The sequence below is a fragment of the Nicotiana tabacum genome, chromosome 13 (genome assembly GCF_000715075.1).
Source record: "Nicotiana tabacum cultivar K326 chromosome 13, ASM71507v2, whole genome shotgun sequence".
NCBI classification, from domain to species: domain Eukaryota; kingdom Viridiplantae; phylum Streptophyta; class Magnoliopsida; order Solanales; family Solanaceae; genus Nicotiana; species Nicotiana tabacum.
The window spans coordinates 125736100-125755433 of NC_134092.1; the positions used below are offsets into that span (position 1 = coordinate 125736100).

Here is a 19334-nt window from a genome sequence, read left to right on the forward strand (position 1 = left end):
GGTTATCTCCAATGTTTTACAAGGTATTTACTCAATCAAGTTGTTTATAAGCTATTACATGTAAATTTCTACATTAATTATTTACTGGTCATAACGAAGTAAAAATGGTAGTACTAATTTATTATGACATATTAAATTACACTGATATTGTAAAAATCTTCCCACCATATAGAAAAACAGATAGAGGATGTGCTCAGAATAAAATGAGAAGAAGCTTTGAGAGTCACCATAAAATGATATAAAAAAAATAACACCACATTATGGTTTTAATTGGTTAGACTTATACAAAAGATTACATGAATTGCTTTATGTAGCAGGGATTCTGCTGCTTCTAATATTTGAAGATTTTCTCCCAGTGGTTGTGCCATTTTTGCCCGAATTACCAGAGTCTTGACGGATTTCCTGTCATTTCAATAAGAATAATACAATCTATAATATATACTTCGCGATTTATAAAAGATGATAAATGACCTGAATATATGTTAAGCAATACAAAGGATATAAAATTTTATAGGTTAGTGAATATGTACTAACTATTCCCTCCGTCCAATTTATGTGGCATCGTTTAGACTTCGAGAGTCAAACGAGTTATTCTTTGACCTTGATTTTTTCATATACTTTTTAGATTTTTTTAGTTGTTAGTTATTGTAATTTTATGGTAGTTTTAAAATATATAAATATTGTTTCAAAAAACTTAAAGATTTTATATTTGAATTCTTTAAAGTAAAAAGGTTTGACTTTCGAAATTCGAACGGTGCGGAACGAAAGAAAGATAACAAAAATTAGAAATCATTATAAAAGATAATGTGAATCACTCTTTTGGTCGTGGAACCGATGAATAATGCAAGCTGGTCAGCCCAGTCAATAGACGTAATCATGATGATCTTGGTTAAACATTAGAGCAGATTTATTTTAAGTATTTTTAAGCCAAAATCGCTTTTAAGTCATTTTGTAGTGTTTGGATAAAGTTTAAAAATATTTTTAAGCACTTGTTTTTAAGCTAAAATGACAAATATAAGCCAAAAGTTAAAAGCTAGAATTCCTAACTTATGACTTATGCTTAAAAATCACCTAAAATAAGGTAGAAATGACACCAAGTAGCCACTCTAAATAGCTGTTATTTAAGAATTAACCAGTGCGTCCTGAATTTCATTTTTTTCAGTTCAAATTTCCGTGACTAAAATGTCCTAAATTATCCTAAAGTTAAGATTTAGTTTAAAATTTCAGGACAAAATAAATACTGGCTAATCTCTAAATAATATCCCTAAGAATGGTTATCTATGCACTTGCCCCTAAAATAAGTTCATCCAAACATGCTCATAGCGGGCCGCAACAAACATAGGATAGTTATGGACATCAGTTGCAACTTAGGCCCAGCCCAATTTAGTTCCTCATTGAAGGTTTCATTGTCTTTTTATGGTCATGTTAAATCACTATATAATTGATTAATCACTACTCGTATATGTAACACGTAAAATAATCTATGTGCAACATTATCCTTTGAAATGAGTAAAATTAGATACACTTACCACATTTGCTGATATTCTTGATATATGCCTTCCAAAACCAGATCTCTCATTTATACAACCATTCAACTTTGCCTTTGTAATTTCCTTTTCTTCATATACTGATTTCCTAGCATTCAAAAACTTGTCTACCATTTTACTGCCAAGAACTTGTGTTGTTACATTCCCCTGTTGAAATTTTGTACTAGTAGTACTAATATCCTGTTTTCGACCACGAGTTACACTGGGGGAACAAGATTGTCGTCTTATTGGTTTTGTAATGTGTGCTGATGATGAAGAAGATGACGATGATGATGATCCAGGGCGTTGGTTAGTTGATTGGTGTTGGTTAATAGACCGGCCCTTGGTTGCTGAAAGAGACCGGTCTGTTCTGAGATTAACCGGTGTTTCATCCGAAAATCCTGGTAACTGAGCCAGGATTTTCGGCCTTCCTGCAGGGGACACTCCCCTGCTTTTAGAGTTACTACTTAAAGACGACTTCATTCCCATAGTTTTTGATAGGTTGGAAGCAAGGAAATTAAGATGTGTCTCTTTTTGCCTTGTTGGTCTTATTGCATTCTGATCAACGGAATTGTTGGATTTGATCACTTTCAATTGGTTTGTCGCTGTTATTGTTGTTGTTGTTGTTGTTGTTGCATATCTTGTGTTTTTCTTGTCTATTGATGAAGCACCTTGTTGTTTTCCTGTTGGTGTTAAGTTTCTTGTGGCTACTTTTGGTTTTGGATTAGGTGATGCAGATCTTATAATAAGAGTACTTCTTGTTTTAGCTGCCCCTGACTTGTCTGCAAACTATTGTAACAAACTTTAAGTATTTAAAACTTGATCATATATTTTTGAAGATAGATATAAAAGGGATGAATCAGTCCTAGAGTAGCGGAAGCAGGATTTCACCAACGCAAAGAAGATAAAGGAAATTCAACACCTAATATATATACGTAAAAAAAAAAAATGAACCTTATATATACGGTGTAATTTTTGGCAAGGGTATGCCCACCTAGCTCCCCCTTGATCCTCGGGCAAAGAAATTAATTTCATGCACAAATTGAATTATGAAAATTTAAAAAATGCTGAAATACACACCCTTGAGAGAATAATTGGTTGAATAATTGGAATCTCCTTCTGAATGACTAGTTCTGGAGCATTGGCTTCCATGTCAAGAGATGGAAATAAAGGTGTAGCAGGCGGCGTTTTCAACCTTCAATCAAAATTCCATATTATCTGTCTTTTAAGGTTTATAGGCACCCCTTAAGAAACACATTTAAAAGACTAAGCGTGCACTATTACTTAGTGCGACAATAAATCAATAATATGATCAAAGTAAATTAACTTACCAGTCATAATCATTCTTTCCAGTTTCATTCATCAAGTAATCCAATCCTACTTGTCCTTTCTTGCTAGAAGCCATTCTGTATAGTGCATAATTACCTGCAAGTTCCACAACTCTCAATCACGACGACGACAACAACAACAAATCCAGTCTTATCCTACAAGTAGAGTCTGAGGAGGATAGTGTATACGCAGATCTTACTTCTACCTGGTAAAGGTAGAAAAGTTGTTTTCCGTAGGCCCTCGACCAGGGGCGAATTTATGGGGCGGAAGGGGGTTCACTTCGCCGAAAAACTACACTGTATATATAATGCAAAATCTGTTTACCTCTATATATTATGTTTTGAATCCCCTCAACACAGCCCAAATGCATACCTTAGTGGTCAAGGGGGTTCAAAACCTTGTGAGGTCATTGGTTCAATTTCCACTAGCTACAATCTCTTTAATTTTTTAATTTTTTAATTTTTTGAATCCCTTAACGAAAATCCTGACATGAAAATAAGATAGCTGAAGCGAACGAAACAATAGGATGTAAATAAAGCTCTATGAAAATATAAGAGTGCTACTAATACAACCGATAAGGAACGGAAAAACTCTCCATCATGAACAACCAAAAAGAAGCAGCGAAAATTTATGAAAAACAAAAAATAATTAAAAAGCTTAAAATTCATACCATTTGCCTCTAATTCATTAGAGACAGGAAGAAGAAGAAAGCTAGCAAGTTCATTCTTTTCGCGCTTATACATGTCTCTAAATAGAAGAAGATCTTCATCTCTATTCATATTTCTTGATTCTTAGTATGGTATTAATCTTTAATTAAAGACAAGCTAAGGTAAGGATTAATTAAGGAGTTGAGGCTAACATATATTGTTTTATAGTAAAATGGTGAAATGTTGCTATTTCGCCGGCAGATATATACTGGAAATGGTCCAAATAGAGAATGATAAGAAGAGGAAATTAACATTTGTTAATAATGTTTTCGTACATTTGGCACCAGTTTGTTTGTTGCAGGCCTTGTTGAGTTAAATACATGGACATTTACAAAGTTCTTTTGATAACGACTTAATTTGTTGGATTAGCCACCTCCTGCAGAAATTAAAAAAAAAAACTCCTAATATATAAGGATTTAAGTTTTATACAATAACAATGAATTTTTTTAACCTGTTATAGTAAGTTATTATTTTATTTTTTCGATTATTACATCGTATTAATTATTAGTATGACAAATTACTTCTTGTTATAGACCGACAAAATCTTGCCTTCTTCTCATATGCGGGCACATGTTCCCTTTTTTTGTTTGTTTCACATTGGCACTCAATTTGGAGCCCGACTAATCCACAATCACGTAAGAAGTCTCACTTCAGAGGTATAAATCGTTGTGCAAAAAGTGATTCTATTCATGACTTCTTATTAAAGATTAAAAAAAGGTGATTCTATTCATGACTTCTTATTAAAGATTAAAAGGTACTTACCACCCTAATTTTTGGTTGGGGCTAATGTCCATTAAAATAAAGTTGTTTGTCCCATTAAAAACTCCCACGGAAAAAATGCTTTAGTTCATGTTATGCAAGTAAAATTGACCTTCCTTCTAATATCATGTTATCTAAAATGGAGAATTTTAACTTAAAAAAGGTCTGAAGGTTCTAATTTTCTTTACTTTCACATATAAGGGATAAAGGAGAATTACCCCTCATTTTACCTCAAATATATAGCTAATATGATCATTTGAAGATGTAAATTCAAAAACAAAATTAAAAAGCTAAGAGGCCGACAAAAGTATAGTCCATATATATTAATTATATATGATTATATGCGTAAATGATAATATTAGTCAATTTTAAAAAAATATTAAAAAATTATATATATATATATATATATTTCTGTATGTTATATACAAATATATATATTTTTGAGGTAATCGATTATAAACAATTTCGGCCACATGATAAAAGTAATCTTTGTCTTAAATGAATTATATAAATTCGCCCACTATTTTGAATTTAAATGTTTGGGTGGATGGTACTTAGCTTAGTTGTCAAATCATCTTTTTATTTTATTTTAAAATCAAAATACTCAAAGTGGTTAGTTGTGGTTATTTTTTTTAAATTTCTTTTTTTTTGATATCCTCCACCTCTGTATTGAAGGGTTTTAGAATCTCTAATAAGGCCTAAAACCCTTCCCCTTACGCGCGCTCCGAAGGACACCGGCGTAATATTCCGTCGGAGGCTAATTTAATCTCCGGTGAACGTCGCCGGAAATACGCCGGTGTTACGATGTTACGAATAGGTCCAAGTCTCCGTACAGCACGAAAGCTCTTAAACAGAAATCTCCACTTTCAATCCCCTATTATCGCCGGAGATGTAGCTCCGGTACATCACCGACGTCAAGAGCTTCATCGATTTGTTCGGCGCTGCAATTATAGCAGCACTGTTGGTAATACTTCTGCTTCCGCCTCATTTTTTTCCACCTTGAATAACAGCAATAGCTCAACAACTTCTACGACACCTCATGTCGAGAGAGCTGAGGAAAATGATAGTCTTCAATCCAATGCATCGGAAGTAGAACCGGTGGCGGCGGTGGAGCAGCGATTAAGTAGTGGAATGGTGGATGCTTATTTAGCAATAGAGCTAGCATTGGATTCTGTAGTTAAAATATTCACTGTTTCCAGTAGTCCTAATTACTTCCTTCCATGGCAGAACAAGTCCCAGCGTGAAACTACGGGCTCTGGTATTTTTATTCTCTTTCATTTACTTTCTAAATATGTTATTCTCTATCAGTGTAATGCTTCCGTTTTTTTACTAGCCATTTGGTTATTGTGAAAATCTTACATTGGCACTTCATTTACTAAGGAAGCCTTGTCAAAAGGCTACTTTTTATGAAGTTGTTGTTCATTGAGATCAGTGGCGGAGGCATGCTTTTCATTGGGGTGTCAAAATATATATAAGTAAATAGACGAAAAAATTAAGGGGAGTCAACATATATATAATTTTTTTTACCTACCTATGTAGTATATTTTTTTCCCGTGAAGGGGTGTCAGGTGTCAAATTGACACCCCTTGGTATAAGGTGACTCCGCCACTGATTGAGATAAATAGTTTGTTGTTGTCCCAAGGGCTGCAAGTATTAGAGATTTGTTGTCCCAACTCCAACGCCAACTAGTTTAGGATTAAAGCATGAAATTATTGATGTTGTAACTACAATTAGTTTAGGATTGAGGATTGTTGATTGATTTGTTATGGGGACTCGATTTTGGAAGGTTAATTCTCTTATCTGCTTTTGTTACAAGTTTGGGTTTCGATTCCCCACTTGTAATCCCCTCCCCCATTTCCCCTTCCCCACCCTCTATGTGTAATAATTTCTTTTTCTTAAAAGAAGAGAATACAGAGCTCATATCAACTTATCAAGTATCTGACCTACTAATAATTTAAGAGAACATAAAGCTTACTTTCGGATTTTGCATTCTTAATGTTATAGGTTTTGTTATTCGGGGAAAGAGGATCCTAACAAATGCTCATGTTGTGGCTGATCATACGTTTGTACTTGTAAGAAAGCATGGTTCTCCTACCAAGTATAGAGCAACAGTGCAAGCTGTTGGTCATGAATGTGACTTGGCTATTCTGGTGGTAGAAAGTGAAGAATTCTGGGAGGGCATGAACTCTTTGGAGCTTGGTGATGTTCCATTTCTCCAAGAAGCTGTGGCTGTTGTTGGTTATCCTCAAGGTAATTTTTTTTTTAATCAGCGGTCATCCTCAAGATAATTATTTTTCTTGTAACTGATTCAAGATGTAATGTAAACACCCAACCCCCCATACACTTGAATCGAACTCTGAACCTCCCTTTCCCCCCTATTGTTTGTGTGATATACAACATTCATGTTTAGCAATGGGATGCTATACCTATTCGAAATAACTGAGTTATTGATATAATTTTCAGAAAAATAAAAATAACTGAGTTGTTGATACGGTGTCGAGTTAATATGAAATTCACATTCTTCTTTTCGTGTTTTAAAATACAACGGCAGATGAATCACAATTCACAAGTGAGCTCCTTTTATTCATGTTTTCTCACGAAATCAACCAATCAGCTACACCTCAATCCAAATCAATTGGGAACAGCAGTATGAGTACTATATATATTTCACTCCAATGGGGCTCTTTTTGGTCTATAGTTCAAATAAATTAGGCTAATGTCATTTGGTTGATTGGAATAGGAATATTTTGTTTTTTTGTGCATGTGTGTGTGTTTTTTGTTGTGGGGGGGGGGGGGGGAATGCATCTGCCATTCCTCTCTGCTGAGGACGTTGGGCTCCCCTTTACCATAGTTTTCTGCCAATTCAATTGACAATTTCCTTCCATTTATCAAATCAAATCCTATAAAAAATATGTGCTTCTTTTCTTGTGGAAACACAATGTTTCCGACTTGAACTTACCTTTAGAGCTTCTCCGACTACGTTCAGCTGGTCTATTCTGCACTCCCCTAGCAGCATTCGTCCGTCTGAACATTGTAACAGTAACGACAAAAATTCCCCACTCCTCCACATTCATAACAGTTACCACTGAGCCTTTTCTTGTCTCCTCTGCTCAAGTCGCTTATAGAATGCCGACGACTATTTTTCACTTAATTAATAAGCGAAGGGGAGAGGGAAGCGAGGCTTAGCGAGCTTTATAAGGCCGACCACTACATAAGCCGCTGGCGGAGAAAGCTCGAAGAGCTTCCCTTCATTCATTACTAAGCCAAGGTCCCAGGTCTCCGAGTCAGCCCGCGCTTTTTCGAAGAATCCTGCACCCATGGGCATACGGCCTGGCAGGCCTTCCCTTTCCGCCGGAGCTTCATGGGCGTTGCCCCGTTCCCCAATCAGATGTTTGGATGTGAGCTATACTCCGCGAGAGAGTGCACTATTTTCTCGGATTCGGTGTACCCTTTTCGAGGGCTCATACGAGCAGCGAACAAATAAGATCCAGAAGAGTGAAAAGGAAACTTTCATGATGTATTTTGTTTCTCTCTGGTGTCAACTAGGTGCAAGGCTGGATATTTGTAGCTTGCATATACTAGATTCTTGTCTTCAATAGTGCAGATCCTTCTTAATCTTTTGTTGACGTCTAGTTATATTTTTGTTTTCTTCACTATACTATGTTCTCTTTTTTTTTTTCTTTACTTAATTGTAAGCCACAAATACCTTCACCTGAGGAGTTCTCTAATAATTTTTGCTTTTTTCTAGGGGGAGATAATATATCCGTGACAAAAGGTGTTGTCTCAAGGGTAGAACCTACGCAATATGTACACGGCGCTAGTCAACTATTGGCAATACAAATTGATGCGGCTATAAATCCAGGGAATAGTGGAGGACCAGCAATTATGGGTGACAAAGTTGCTGGAGTTGCTTTCCAAAACCTCTCTGGTGCAGAGAATATTGGGTAAATTAGAATTTTATTTTGGTACTTTGTGTCTCTGTAACTACAACAACAACAACAACCCAGTAGGATCCCACAAGTGGGGTCTGGGGAGGGTAGAGTGTACGCAGACCTTACCCCTACCCCGGAGGGATAGAACTACTATACAGATTTAGTTCCATTGCATCATTTATTGCTGGGTCTACCATATATTATTTAGTTAAATATTGATGGGGTATATACTCTAATATCCACTTGCATCATCACAAAATTCAGATTTTTCTCTCCTTTACCTGAATCTGACTGCATGTTATTCTTCCCTTCACACATGTATTCTCCTGCAAATCTTCTCTTCCATTTTTCTTCGTCATAATATTCAGATTTTTCCCTTCACGCAGTCCTTGTTCATGCATTCACAAATTTGAAGCTTGAGTTGTAGCCCTTTGGCTCTAGCTTCATAATATTATTCTTTTCATCTCAGAGGGGTTACAAAGGATGGCATATGTGGGAATGCCTGAAAGCTTTTAGTTGTGATGACATGCAGTTGATAAGGAGATTTGGTTGATGACATTTACTAGTTTTAATCAACATTTGCTTAGCTTGTGGGAACATTTAGTAGCTCTTAGACATGAGATAAAAATTCCAGTATTTCACTATGATTTCAAATAGCGGTCTCGAATTCAAGTTCATTCTATTTCGACTCTTCCTCAGTGCTGCAAACAATCAAATCTAAACTGATACCCTTGATTAAACAATCTACCTTGGAGAAAAACTGTTGTAATTGGAAAGGAAATTTACAGTGTGCATAGTTGGCCTTAAAAGTTTCAGTTCTATTTGGATTTTGCAGCTACATTATTCCTGTTCCTGTGATAAAGCATTTTATAGCTGGAGTAGAAGAACGGGGTGAATACATTGGGTTTTGCTCTCTGGGCTTGTCATGCCAACCTACTGAAAATGCACAAATTCGAGAGTACTTCCAAATGCAGTCCAAATTGACAGGTGTGCTTGTTAGCCGAATCAACCCACTTTCTGATGCTTCTAGAGTATTAAAGAAAGACGACATAATCCTCTCATTTGATGGCGTACCCATAGCAAATGATGGAACAGGTAAGGCTTTCTCTTATTGCCTTGCTTCTCTCTATTTCTTGTAATTCTTATGTACGACAGTTAAACTAGTACAACATTCTTCTTCACAGCTTTTTCTTACATTTTATGGCACATGCCTTTTTCTTTCTCTAAATGTTTCGTGACGTAAAATGACGGATTTGGATGAAACATGGATGTGGTTCTTGCTGTAGAGGCTCTTTTAGGCAGGCCAGCACCAACTAAAAAGTATTCATGTTCAACGAGCAACTATGAGTAACAAATTAATGACCTCCTTTTGAGAGATGGAAAAGCCTAGAGTCTAGTCGTTTTTAATTCTGAGTTTCTTCTCTTGCCATGTGAATAGCTGATAATTATACCAGAAACCAGATAAGTGGGTGTGCAGGATATGAAAATTGTAAGGCTAGAATAACTTATTTTCTGTTAGAAAAGTTTGCCCTTCTGCATTTTGACTAAAATGCATATCAAAATTAGCAACCTTATTTCCCTGGACTAAAGTTTTGAGATTGCTTATGATCTGCAGTTCCTTTCCGAAACAGAGAGAGGATCACATTTGACCATCTGGTATCTATGAAGAAACCTAATGAAACTGCTGAACTTAAAGTCTTGAGAAATGGCAAAGTGCATGACTTCAAAATCACGCTTCATCCTGTAAGTCACTTTTATTTACCCTTCATAATTACCCTTCTATTAACCCTTCATAATTAATTGTTGTTTCGAATGTATCTCCCAGTGATTTTTCAAACTTCTGCTCATATCCTGGGTGCATGTAATCAGACGAATAGATCGAAATCACTGCATCTACATTGTTCAATTAGAATTACTCTGGTAAAATAACTTATTGACATTATCGCTCCGGTAGAAGTAAATTCATCATTTGCACAAGTTATAATATGAAGGTTGAACAATGCATCATCCTCTTTCAGGTATCTATAGTTGCTCTCATCAAGTATCCTTTTGTTAAATGGAAAACTTAAACAATCTGATCTTTTACAAAAATAGAAAAATAGAAAAGATGAAAGAAGCCTTGAAGTATTTGGGGGTGTCACATAATTTATGTAGTTAGAAGTATTTTGGTGCGGTATTGGAGCAAGGTAAATTTTTGTTTTGTTAGAAGTATTTTGGTGTGCGAGTGGACCAAGGTTATTTTTTGCTTTGTCGCTCTTGGGAATCTGATGCATAGGAGTAAGGTGTTGGGAAGGTGACTGCACTTTTTGCTAAGCCTTAGATTTAACACTTTATCAACTTGTATGATTGGTAATCTAAAGGTTTCTTTGATGCTGTGTAACTGACTACTGTATCTAACAACTAGTTAACATTATGCAGTTGCAGCCACTTGTTCCAGTTCATCAATTTGACAAGCTTCCGAGTTATTTCATATTTGCTGGTCTCGTCTTTATTCCATTAACTCAACCATTCCTTCACGAGTATGGAGAAGACTGGTATAATGCCTCACCCCGTCGGTTGTGTGAACGAGCCCTTCGGGAACTACCTAAGAAACCTGGTGAACAATTCATCATCCTTTCTCAGGTATCTAGAGTTTCTTATCCTTTTGTCAAATAGAAAACTCAAATAATTTGATCTCTTATAAAAATAGAAAAACAAAAAAGCATAAAGACGCCATGAAGTTCCACCATAATTTCACATGCTAAATACATACTGAGACACACAAAACTGATGGTGGACGGGTCTATCCAAATGGGCAGACATTGTTAACGTATTAAGATATTTGCTGCTAGATAACCTTTTGTAAATGTTTCCAGTAAGATTTCTGACATGGGAGGAAGGCATGTCTTATTTTACTTGACAATCTATGTCATTTGGCTAACTTCATAAATAATAAACTTTGTATTTGTTTACTTCAATTTTTTGTGCCTTAACTTTTGCTTCGCAACATGATTCCTAACCTATACATAGAGACGGAGGTCTGTTTTTCCTTTAGGATTGTACTCGCAGATCAATGAGCTATATGCTGCTAATATGACCGTTTGCAATTAATTAGGTGTTGATGGATGATATTAATGCTGGTTATGAGCGCCTTGCCGAGTTGCAGGTAAAACACTTGTTGCTTCTATTACTTCATTCTCCCTTAAAAGACAACATAAGGGCGCCTTATAATTATTTTTCCTCTTTGTTTTCGGGGAAATTTTGAACCGTTTTGTACAGGTGAAGAAGGTTAATGGCGTAGAAGTTCTGAATTTGAAACATTTACGTCAGCTTGTGGAAGATGGTAACCAAAAGAATGTAAGATTTGATTTGGATGATGAGAAGGTGATTGTTTTGAACTATGAATCGGCAAGAATAGCCACATCGCGTATATTGAAACGCCATAGAATACCTCATGCCATGTCTAGTGACCTTACTGATGATGAAAATGCAGTTGAACTTCAGTCAGCTTGCTCAAGCTAATTTTTGTATTACTTCTCTTCACTATTCTTTCCAAATTTTTGCTATGGCTTATTCAAAATTATGTTATTATTATTATTTTTTTGTGGTTTCCCACCCGGTGTCAAGTATCAGCATTGGAGCCTGACTATATCTGGATTCGCGCTGCGTAGGGCCCCATTTGGGGGGAAGTGTTCCCTACCAAGGATTTTTTCATACCCAGGGCTCGAACTCGAGACCTATGGTTAAGGGAAGAGCAGCCCCATCTGCTACACCACATCCTTTGGTGGTTATGTATTACTCCCTCTGTTCCAATTTATGTGAACATGTTTGACTGAGCACAGAGTTTAACAAAAAATGAAGACTTTTGAAATTTGTGGTCCTAAACAAGTCAAAAAGGGGGTTCAGAGTACATTGTGTTGTTATAAAAGCTTCTCACTAATGGTAGAATTGAAAGTTTAAGCTAAATTGTTTCCAAATTTAGAAATGAGTCATTGTTTTTGGAACAAACCAAAAAGGAAATAGGTTTACATAAATTGGAACGGAAGGAGTATTACTTTACTATTACTACTATTTTATAGAAGCCGCTAAGGAGAGGAGCTTGGGGTATTCTGGGAATTGCAATTGTTTTGGCTTTCTAGGGTCAGCATGGGGCTTCAGCTGAAATGGAGGGTGTTTTCGGTATTTAATACGAAATTTGTCCTTTAATTAATTTGTACTTGACTGTTTTAAGGGTGTACATTTCTCTTTCTGGACAAAACAACCATACCTTATTTGCATGTTCCATGAACACGTGTGAACAATATAGGGGTATTATCACTTTTAGCATGCGCTAGAAATTATTTATATTTGATAGCCGAAAAAGTATATAAAATTTGTATAATTTTTGTATATAACATACATAATGTATATATATATAAATTTTATATATTTTTTTTGCTATTATTTTTACAGCGGCTATACAATGTCATTTTTTCAACAATAATTTATACTGAACCAGTGGGCCTTCTTTAGTTTGCTGTCTTACGCGTTCAATTATCTTTTTCAAGGCTATTTTTCCCACGTAAGCTCCTCCTTAAATTTATCAGTTGGGCACTATCAGTTACACGTTCATCTGAGCAATGTCTTTTTCGAGTATAATGAGCTACTAGGCTCTTCCTAAAAAGTAAAACGTTAATTGTTTTTGAGAAGTCTTAGTGGACGTTTGGACATTAAGTATTGTAAAATTTTGAAAAAAGTGAATTTTTTTAAAAGTAAAAATAGTATTTAAAAATTAAAGTTGTATCCCTTCGAGATGACCTAGTTGGTTTGGAGGGCGGTCATCCATACAGATGACCTGGGATCGATACCCCCTCAATACCTCCTGGGTCAAGCCTGTCGCACAGGGCTTGCCTAGTGTGGTTTACATCCCCTATGTGGTTTGCATAGTGGAGGGTTTACCCAATGCTCACCGCAGAGTGTTCACCCGAAGATCAGAGGCTGTAGCAGTTGCGGGTTTTCCTGAGATTCCAAAAAAAAAAAAATTAGAGTTGTGTTTGGACATGAATACAATTTGGAGCTATTTTTAAATTTTTGTGAGTGATTTGAAGTGAAAATTTTGAAAATTAACTTTTTGGAGTTTTCAAATTTTCAAAAATTTTGAAATTCAACTTCAAGTGAAACTTAAAATTTTCATAGCCGAACATTGATTCCGAAAAAAGTAAAAAAAAATCGAATATATATATATATATTTACACTAATAACTAACATTGATTCAAACGGGCCCTTAATAACTAACACTAGCACTTCACCAGATAATATTTACATCGTCCGCCTTAAACCATTGAGAAATTTACTGATTAACACTCAAAAAAGATTAGTGCAACACAACTCCAAAGCCAATCTGCATATTATTAAGGGTCGTCTGTTTAGAAGAATTAGGAGAAATCTTACAAGAATAAAGTTCCTCTTAAAATAACACAAAGTTTGATTGATTATGAAAAATAAATTTCACATAAGTAATGCACTTTTTATTTGATTGTATAAGAGAAAAAAATTCGTCCCAATATATGATAGTGTTTGACTGTTTACGGGGTCTAAAAACTTTTGAAACTTGTGGCCTAAAATAAGACATCGATATTTGTGTTGGCTATAAATTATTTCATTAAGGGTACAATAGACAGTTTAAAATTAAATTATTATTAAATATAAAAAGATAATATTTTTTTAGTACTAACAAAATAAGAAAAGTGTCACAGGACGAAGAAATATCATTTTATATGAGATAAAATGTAAAATAGAAATACTCATCTTAGGGTTAAAAAGGACAAGCTAATTACTACAAACCTATATTGTAGGGTTCGTAAAATGTTAATTGTGCTTGAAAAGCAAATAGAACAACACAAGTATTGTTATTTAATGAACTAGTATTGAAAGTACCAAATAAGAATTTATTCCATAATAACACACACTATATACATAATTGTTCTTCATATTTCGCACTTTTACGTTTTTATAATTTTGATGCTATGTTGCTTTCAGTGTTGCAGTAATAAGTAATTTATGAAATAGAAAAATTATTTATTAATTAAAATATTATATATAATATACAAAATAACTTATTTTGGAACGTGCTTTATTATATTTATGACTATGTATAGATTTTATGTTATTTAAGGAAAGTCAAATTTAATAATAAAGATATATGTAGCGGGGAGAGGTTGGTAATAAATCTATGTAAAAGGGGAGCTCCTTAAGTAATAACAAATCTTACTCTTTCCAATCAAACGATGAGAAATTTTTATAACCTTGATTAAAATATTACTATAACTTTCACATCTAAAAAGAATACTATTATAGTATACTCATCCTTTGTATTATTGAATTTATGTAATCTAAAAATAAGTCAACTAACGTAAAAAACTGTCGAAGAATTGCTCACACATAATAGCGGCATAACCTCACTAGTCCTTGTATATTTAATCATTACAAGTACTGAAGAAAAACAGTTAACCATTTTACTTATTGATTTGGAGAAAAGGAGAGGAATGGGATTATGGGAATGACAAATTCAACTTTACCCCTCTATGTACATATTCTATGTTTAATTAAATAAATAATTTTATTAGCTTTGTTGGGTATAACAGAAATTGTGCTTAGGAAAAAATATTGAAGCAGAGAGAGATTAAAGGAGGACCAAACAACAAGAGAAATTAAAGACCAAGAGGAGAACGTTGTTTACGGGCAACGAAGGAAAATTTGAATGGCTATTACCCTTTGAATTTACATTTTAAATAGCCATATTCCCCTTCAGAAAACCAATATCCAATCTATGTTCTTTTAAGCTTGTTTTCCTCTTTTTTTTTTCTCTGGTTTTCATTTTGGTTTTTTCGATTCAAAATAAAACCAAGTTTAAAGAATCGAAAAACCAAAAGAAAGACGAGAGAAAAAGAAAATAATGAATAATATGTTGAGGTTTGTGCTAGCAATTTTGCTAGTAATTCCTTGCATTTTAGTAAATGGAGAGGATCCTTATTTGTTTCACGAATGGAAAGTTACATATGGCACCCTTTCTCCTCTTGGGGTTCCACAAAAAGTCATTTTGATCAATGGCCAATTCCCCGGCCCTAGAATTAATGGCACATCCAACAACAACATTATTGTCAACGTGTTTAACCAGTTGGACGAGCCGCTCCTTTTCACATGGAATGGCGTCCAACAGAGGAAGAACTCGTGGCAAGAAGGTACCCATGGTACCAATTGCCCGATCCCTCCGGGGGCTAATTTCACCTATCGTTTTCAGGTCAAGGATCAAATTGGAAGTTACTACTACTACCCCACCACCACCCTACACCGCGCTGCTGGTGGTTTCGGTGGTATAAGTGTCTTGAGTCGCGCATTGATCCCTGTCCCGTTTGATACCCCTGAGGATGATTTCATGGTCCTTGTGGCTGATTGGTATACCAAGAGCCACACCGAATTGAAAAACTTGTTGGATAATGGGCGCGCTCTTGGAAGGCCACAAGGTGTGATTATCAATGGAAAGAGCGGGAAAGGCGACGGTAAGGATGAGCCAATGTACACTTTGACCCCCGGAAAGACGTACAGGTTCAGGTTTTGCAACGTTGGCATGAAGGATTCTATCAATGTTAGATTCCAGGGCCACACAATGAAACTTGTTGAAATCGAAGGTTCTCACACGGTGCAAAATGTGTATGAATCACTAGACGTCCACTTGGGACAATGCATGTCCGTTCTGATAACTGCTGATCAGGATCCCAAGGACTATTTCCTCGTGGCTTCCACGAGGTTCACCAAGGAACCACATGTTGCTACCGCCACAATCCGTTATGCCAATGGCAAGGGCCCCGCCTCACCCCAATTGCCTAAGGCACCAGAAGGGTGGGCCTGGTCCCTGAACCAGTTCCGCTCCTTCCGTTGGAATTTGACCGCGAGTGCAGCTAGACCTAACCCGCAGGGATCTTACCATTACGGTCAAATCAACATCACGCGCACCATCAAGCTAGTGACTTCGGCTGGCAACGTTGATGGCAAGCTTCGCTATGCCATCAACGGTGTCTCGCATGTGGATCCCGCAACACCAATTAAATTGGCTGAGTACTATGGTGTTGGTGACAAGGTGTTCAAGTATGACTTGATCAAGGATGATTATGAACCAGCATCTGGGAAAGAAGCACAAGATAAAATAACTCTTGCACCTAATTTTGTCAATGCCACTTACCGCAACTTTGTGGAGATCATTTTTGAGAATCATGGCAAAAGTGTTCAATCTTGGCATTTGTCTGGACACTCCTTCTTTGCTGTTGGGTAAGTATCTCTAATAAATAATCTAAATACTTGAAAGTTCTTATGTTATCTTATAATTACTTTGGATTTAAGTTATGTATGTCTGCGAAAGGATGTTTTACACTATCAGTGTAGTTTAACCTATTATAGCCTCTTCATCTTAAAATTATAAGAACTTCGGATTAACCAATTGATACTTACAGTAGCGGTGTACCTTTAGTTATCTTATAATTAACTTGATTGTGTTGACGATATGACTCATAACGATATGATTTATGTTGTGCGGACTCTCCAAAGTATTGTCGCACCCGTGTCTGATCCTCCAAAAATGCATTGCTTTTGAAAAATCCAATATGCACTCGACGATATTTTCGGAGAGTTCGAGCAACATAGGATATGACTAACAAAAGGCAGTGGTGGAGCTTAAAGTAATGAAGGGGGTTCACGTTCAACCGAATCCCCCTCATCGGAAAATTATATTATGCTAATAGGATGACTATAAATTTTTCCGTATATATATACACTGTTGAATCCTCTTAAATACGGGAAGTTTCTAGGTATAGCATTTTTTGTAACTTTCTTGAATTTACATGTTAGAATTCCTGGTTCCGCCGCTGACGAAATACATGAGTGATACATGCAGGATTGAACCAGGGAGGTGGACCCCAGAGAAGAGGAGGAACTACAACTTACTTGATGCAGTGAGTAGGAACACAATCCAAGTTTACCCTAATTCATGGGCAGCAATTATGACAACTCTTGACAATGCTGGATTATGGAATTTGAGATCTAATTCATTGGAAAGAAATTACTTAGGACATCAATTATATTTCAGTGTCCTCTCTCCAAATCACTCAGTTAAAGATGAATACAACATGCCCGACAATGATCTTGTTTGTGGTTTCGTTAAAGACATGCCACGTCCTACTCCTTATAAATCTGGTTAAATTTAATTCATTCTTGTGATTTTTTTTATAAAAAAAAATTATTTTGTACTTTGTACTGTGATTTTTTATTGTACATTGTTTGAGCAAAGAAAAAGCAAGAGTGAGTATAAGCAGGAGAAGGACAAGTTTTTAAGTCCAAGTGAAACAGATATTTTTTTGGTCTCTTTCTTGTGTAAAATATAATTTTAGTTTTGAAATGAATGTATTATTTGTTCTCTTAATGCGTTCATTTATAAATAAGAAATATAGAGATTTTTGTCTTTGTATTCCTGGGGTGCCTTTTGACTCTCTTCTTTGTCCTCTCTATTCTTTTATTCTTTTTCTCGTTCTAATTACTAAGATTATTCAAAATTAAAAGTTACTCACCCCAATGTCTAAAGCTCTTGTCTTACCTCAAATGATTTTATCAGATTTCCTGTTAAACATTTTAATAATATAAAAATAAAAAATAAAATAATTTACAGTTATTTTAGTTATAAGTAAAATAATTAGGAGAATATATATTATATAGTATATAATATAGAAGGTATTACATAAATGGGAGAATTTATAATGTCAAGGTATAAGAGATTTTCCGGGTGAAAGTTTTATAAAATTTGACAAAAGTGACTATTGTGATAATTAGAGCAAAGTAAAATAATTTTTGTGTATAAAAGATAAAAAGTGACTTTTCGGTAGTGAACATAAAGCTGAATGACTTTTTCGTAACAAAAAAAAAGTGACTTTTGGGTATGAATATAAAGCTGAATGATCACCCATGAAATTTACTCAGTTTTTCCTTGTTCTATATTTGTTTATTTACGGTATATTTAGCCAGCTTCTTCATTTATTTTCTTATATATATTTTTATTGGCATGTCAAATATTCAAAATTAAGGATTACTATAATGTTTTGAATTCTATCAAGAGACTCGGCTTTAAAAGAGAAAGTGTGTAAATACATGCATACAAGAACAATATATACTATCATTTTAAACTGCTAAAAGTATGTGCATCTACCAATAAAAAATTTTAAAAAAACTATGTGTGATAGCAATTCTTAACCATATTTAATTCAGTATTTCATACACATCATAGATTCAACTTGCTTTTTACTAAGATAAAATCCTAAATCTGTGATTCAGAAATTGATGAATTGAAGCTCCAGAGTTAGTTAATCCCCTCCCCACCCCACCACTCCCCCCTCCCCAAAAAAAAAAATAATTTCAGATTTTATAAAATTAATCTCTTTATCGGAAACAACCTCGCTACCTTCTCAAAATAGGGGTAAGGTCTGCATACACAGTTACACACTACCCTCTTCAGATCCCACTTGTGAGTTTATACTGGGTGTGCTGTCGTTTGTTGTTGAATTTTTGCACCCGTTTGGACATAAATTTTGGGTACATTTTTACAATATTTTTTTTGTTTTGAAAACATCGTTTGTTCATAGAACATGATCAATTTTTGAAAAAATATTGAAATTTTTGTTCAAGTTTCCAAAAACTTATTTATGGCAGTTTTTGGGTGAAATTTTTTCTTCCACTCTCAATTATTTTTCAAATAAAATGCATGTTCAAACACAACTTCAACTTTCAAAAATTATTTTTCTAACACAATTTCAAAAACTCTTTTTTTCAAGTTTCAACCAAATTTATGTCCAAACGCTAGCTTAATCTCTTATTATACTCTTGTCACATTCTAGTATTTTTGAAACTTTTTTGTTACTCTTCGACAAAAGATTGTTTGCACATATTTTACAGTACTTCGCTTTTTTCTTCTTTTAACTCTTCAATTTACTTACCTCTCTTCTACCATATTACTAAAGAGGTGTCTGTGCTATTGGTATATCACGTCTGTTTACAATTTAAAATTTAGAAAAATAACATTTTTA

General features: G+C 34.9%; 3 protein-coding genes across 3 annotated transcripts; 2 read left to right on the forward strand and 1 right to left on the reverse strand.

Annotated features, from left to right (window-relative positions):
• Positions 1-234: 234 nt before the first annotated feature.
• LOC107808129 (uncharacterized) lies at positions 235-3694 on the reverse strand. The gene is made up of 5 exons (XM_016632622.2): positions 3526-3694; positions 2858-2951; positions 2607-2721; positions 1530-2315; positions 235-402 (listed from the first exon to the last, which is right to left on the reverse strand). The coding sequence occupies exons 1-5, from the start codon at positions 3632-3634 to the stop codon at positions 307-309; spliced, it is 1200 nt and encodes a 399-aa protein (XP_016488108.2). The 5' UTR covers positions 3635-3694; the 3' UTR covers positions 235-306.
• Positions 3695-4993: 1299 nt separating this feature from the next.
• On the forward strand, positions 4994-11812 carry LOC107808164 (protease Do-like 10, mitochondrial). Its single transcript, XM_016632659.2, has 8 exons — positions 4994-5579; positions 6326-6571; positions 8070-8265; positions 9089-9348; positions 9869-9996; positions 10672-10875; positions 11348-11398; positions 11512-11812. The coding sequence occupies exons 1-8, from the start codon at positions 5126-5128 to the stop codon at positions 11752-11754; spliced, it is 1782 nt and encodes a 593-aa protein (XP_016488145.1). The 5' UTR covers positions 4994-5125; the 3' UTR covers positions 11755-11812.
• Positions 11813-15044: 3232 nt separating this feature from the next.
• Positions 15045-17728, forward strand: LOC107808172 (L-ascorbate oxidase homolog). Its single transcript, XM_016632668.2, has 2 exons — positions 15045-16536; positions 17159-17728. Exons 1-2 carry the CDS (start codon positions 15167-15169, stop codon positions 17460-17462), a joined length of 1674 nt encoding a protein of 557 aa, XP_016488154.1. The 5' UTR covers positions 15045-15166; the 3' UTR covers positions 17463-17728.
• The last annotated feature ends 1606 nt before the right edge of the window (positions 17729-19334 follow it).

Bases quoted from the DNA above. Each gene is read 5' to 3' on its own strand.
- LOC107808129 (XM_016632622.2), bottom strand. From the start codon at position 3,634: ATGAATAGAGATGAAGATCTTCTTCTATTTAGAGACATGTATAAGCGC. The intron at 2,722-2,857 runs GTAAGTTAATTT...TTTTGATTGAAG, and splicing joins GGAAAGAATGATTATGACTG to GTTGAAAACGCCGCCTGCTA. The intron at 403-1,529 runs GTAAGTGTATCT...TTGAAATGACAG, and splicing joins CAAGAATATCAGCAAATGTG to GAAATCCGTCAAGACTCTGG.
- LOC107808164 (XM_016632659.2), top strand. From the start codon at position 5,126: ATGTTACGAATAGGTCCAAGTCTCCGTACAGCACGAAAGCTCTTAAAC. The intron at 9,349-9,868 runs GTAAGGCTTTCT...TATGATCTGCAG, and splicing joins CATAGCAAATGATGGAACAG to TTCCTTTCCGAAACAGAGAG. The intron at 11,399-11,511 runs GTAAAACACTTG...CGTTTTGTACAG, and splicing joins AGCGCCTTGCCGAGTTGCAG to GTGAAGAAGGTTAATGGCGT.
- LOC107808172 (XM_016632668.2), top strand. From the start codon at position 15,167: ATGAATAATATGTTGAGGTTTGTGCTAGCAATTTTGCTAGTAATTCCT. The intron at 16,537-17,158 runs GTAAGTATCTCT...TGATACATGCAG, and splicing joins CACTCCTTCTTTGCTGTTGG to GATTGAACCAGGGAGGTGGA.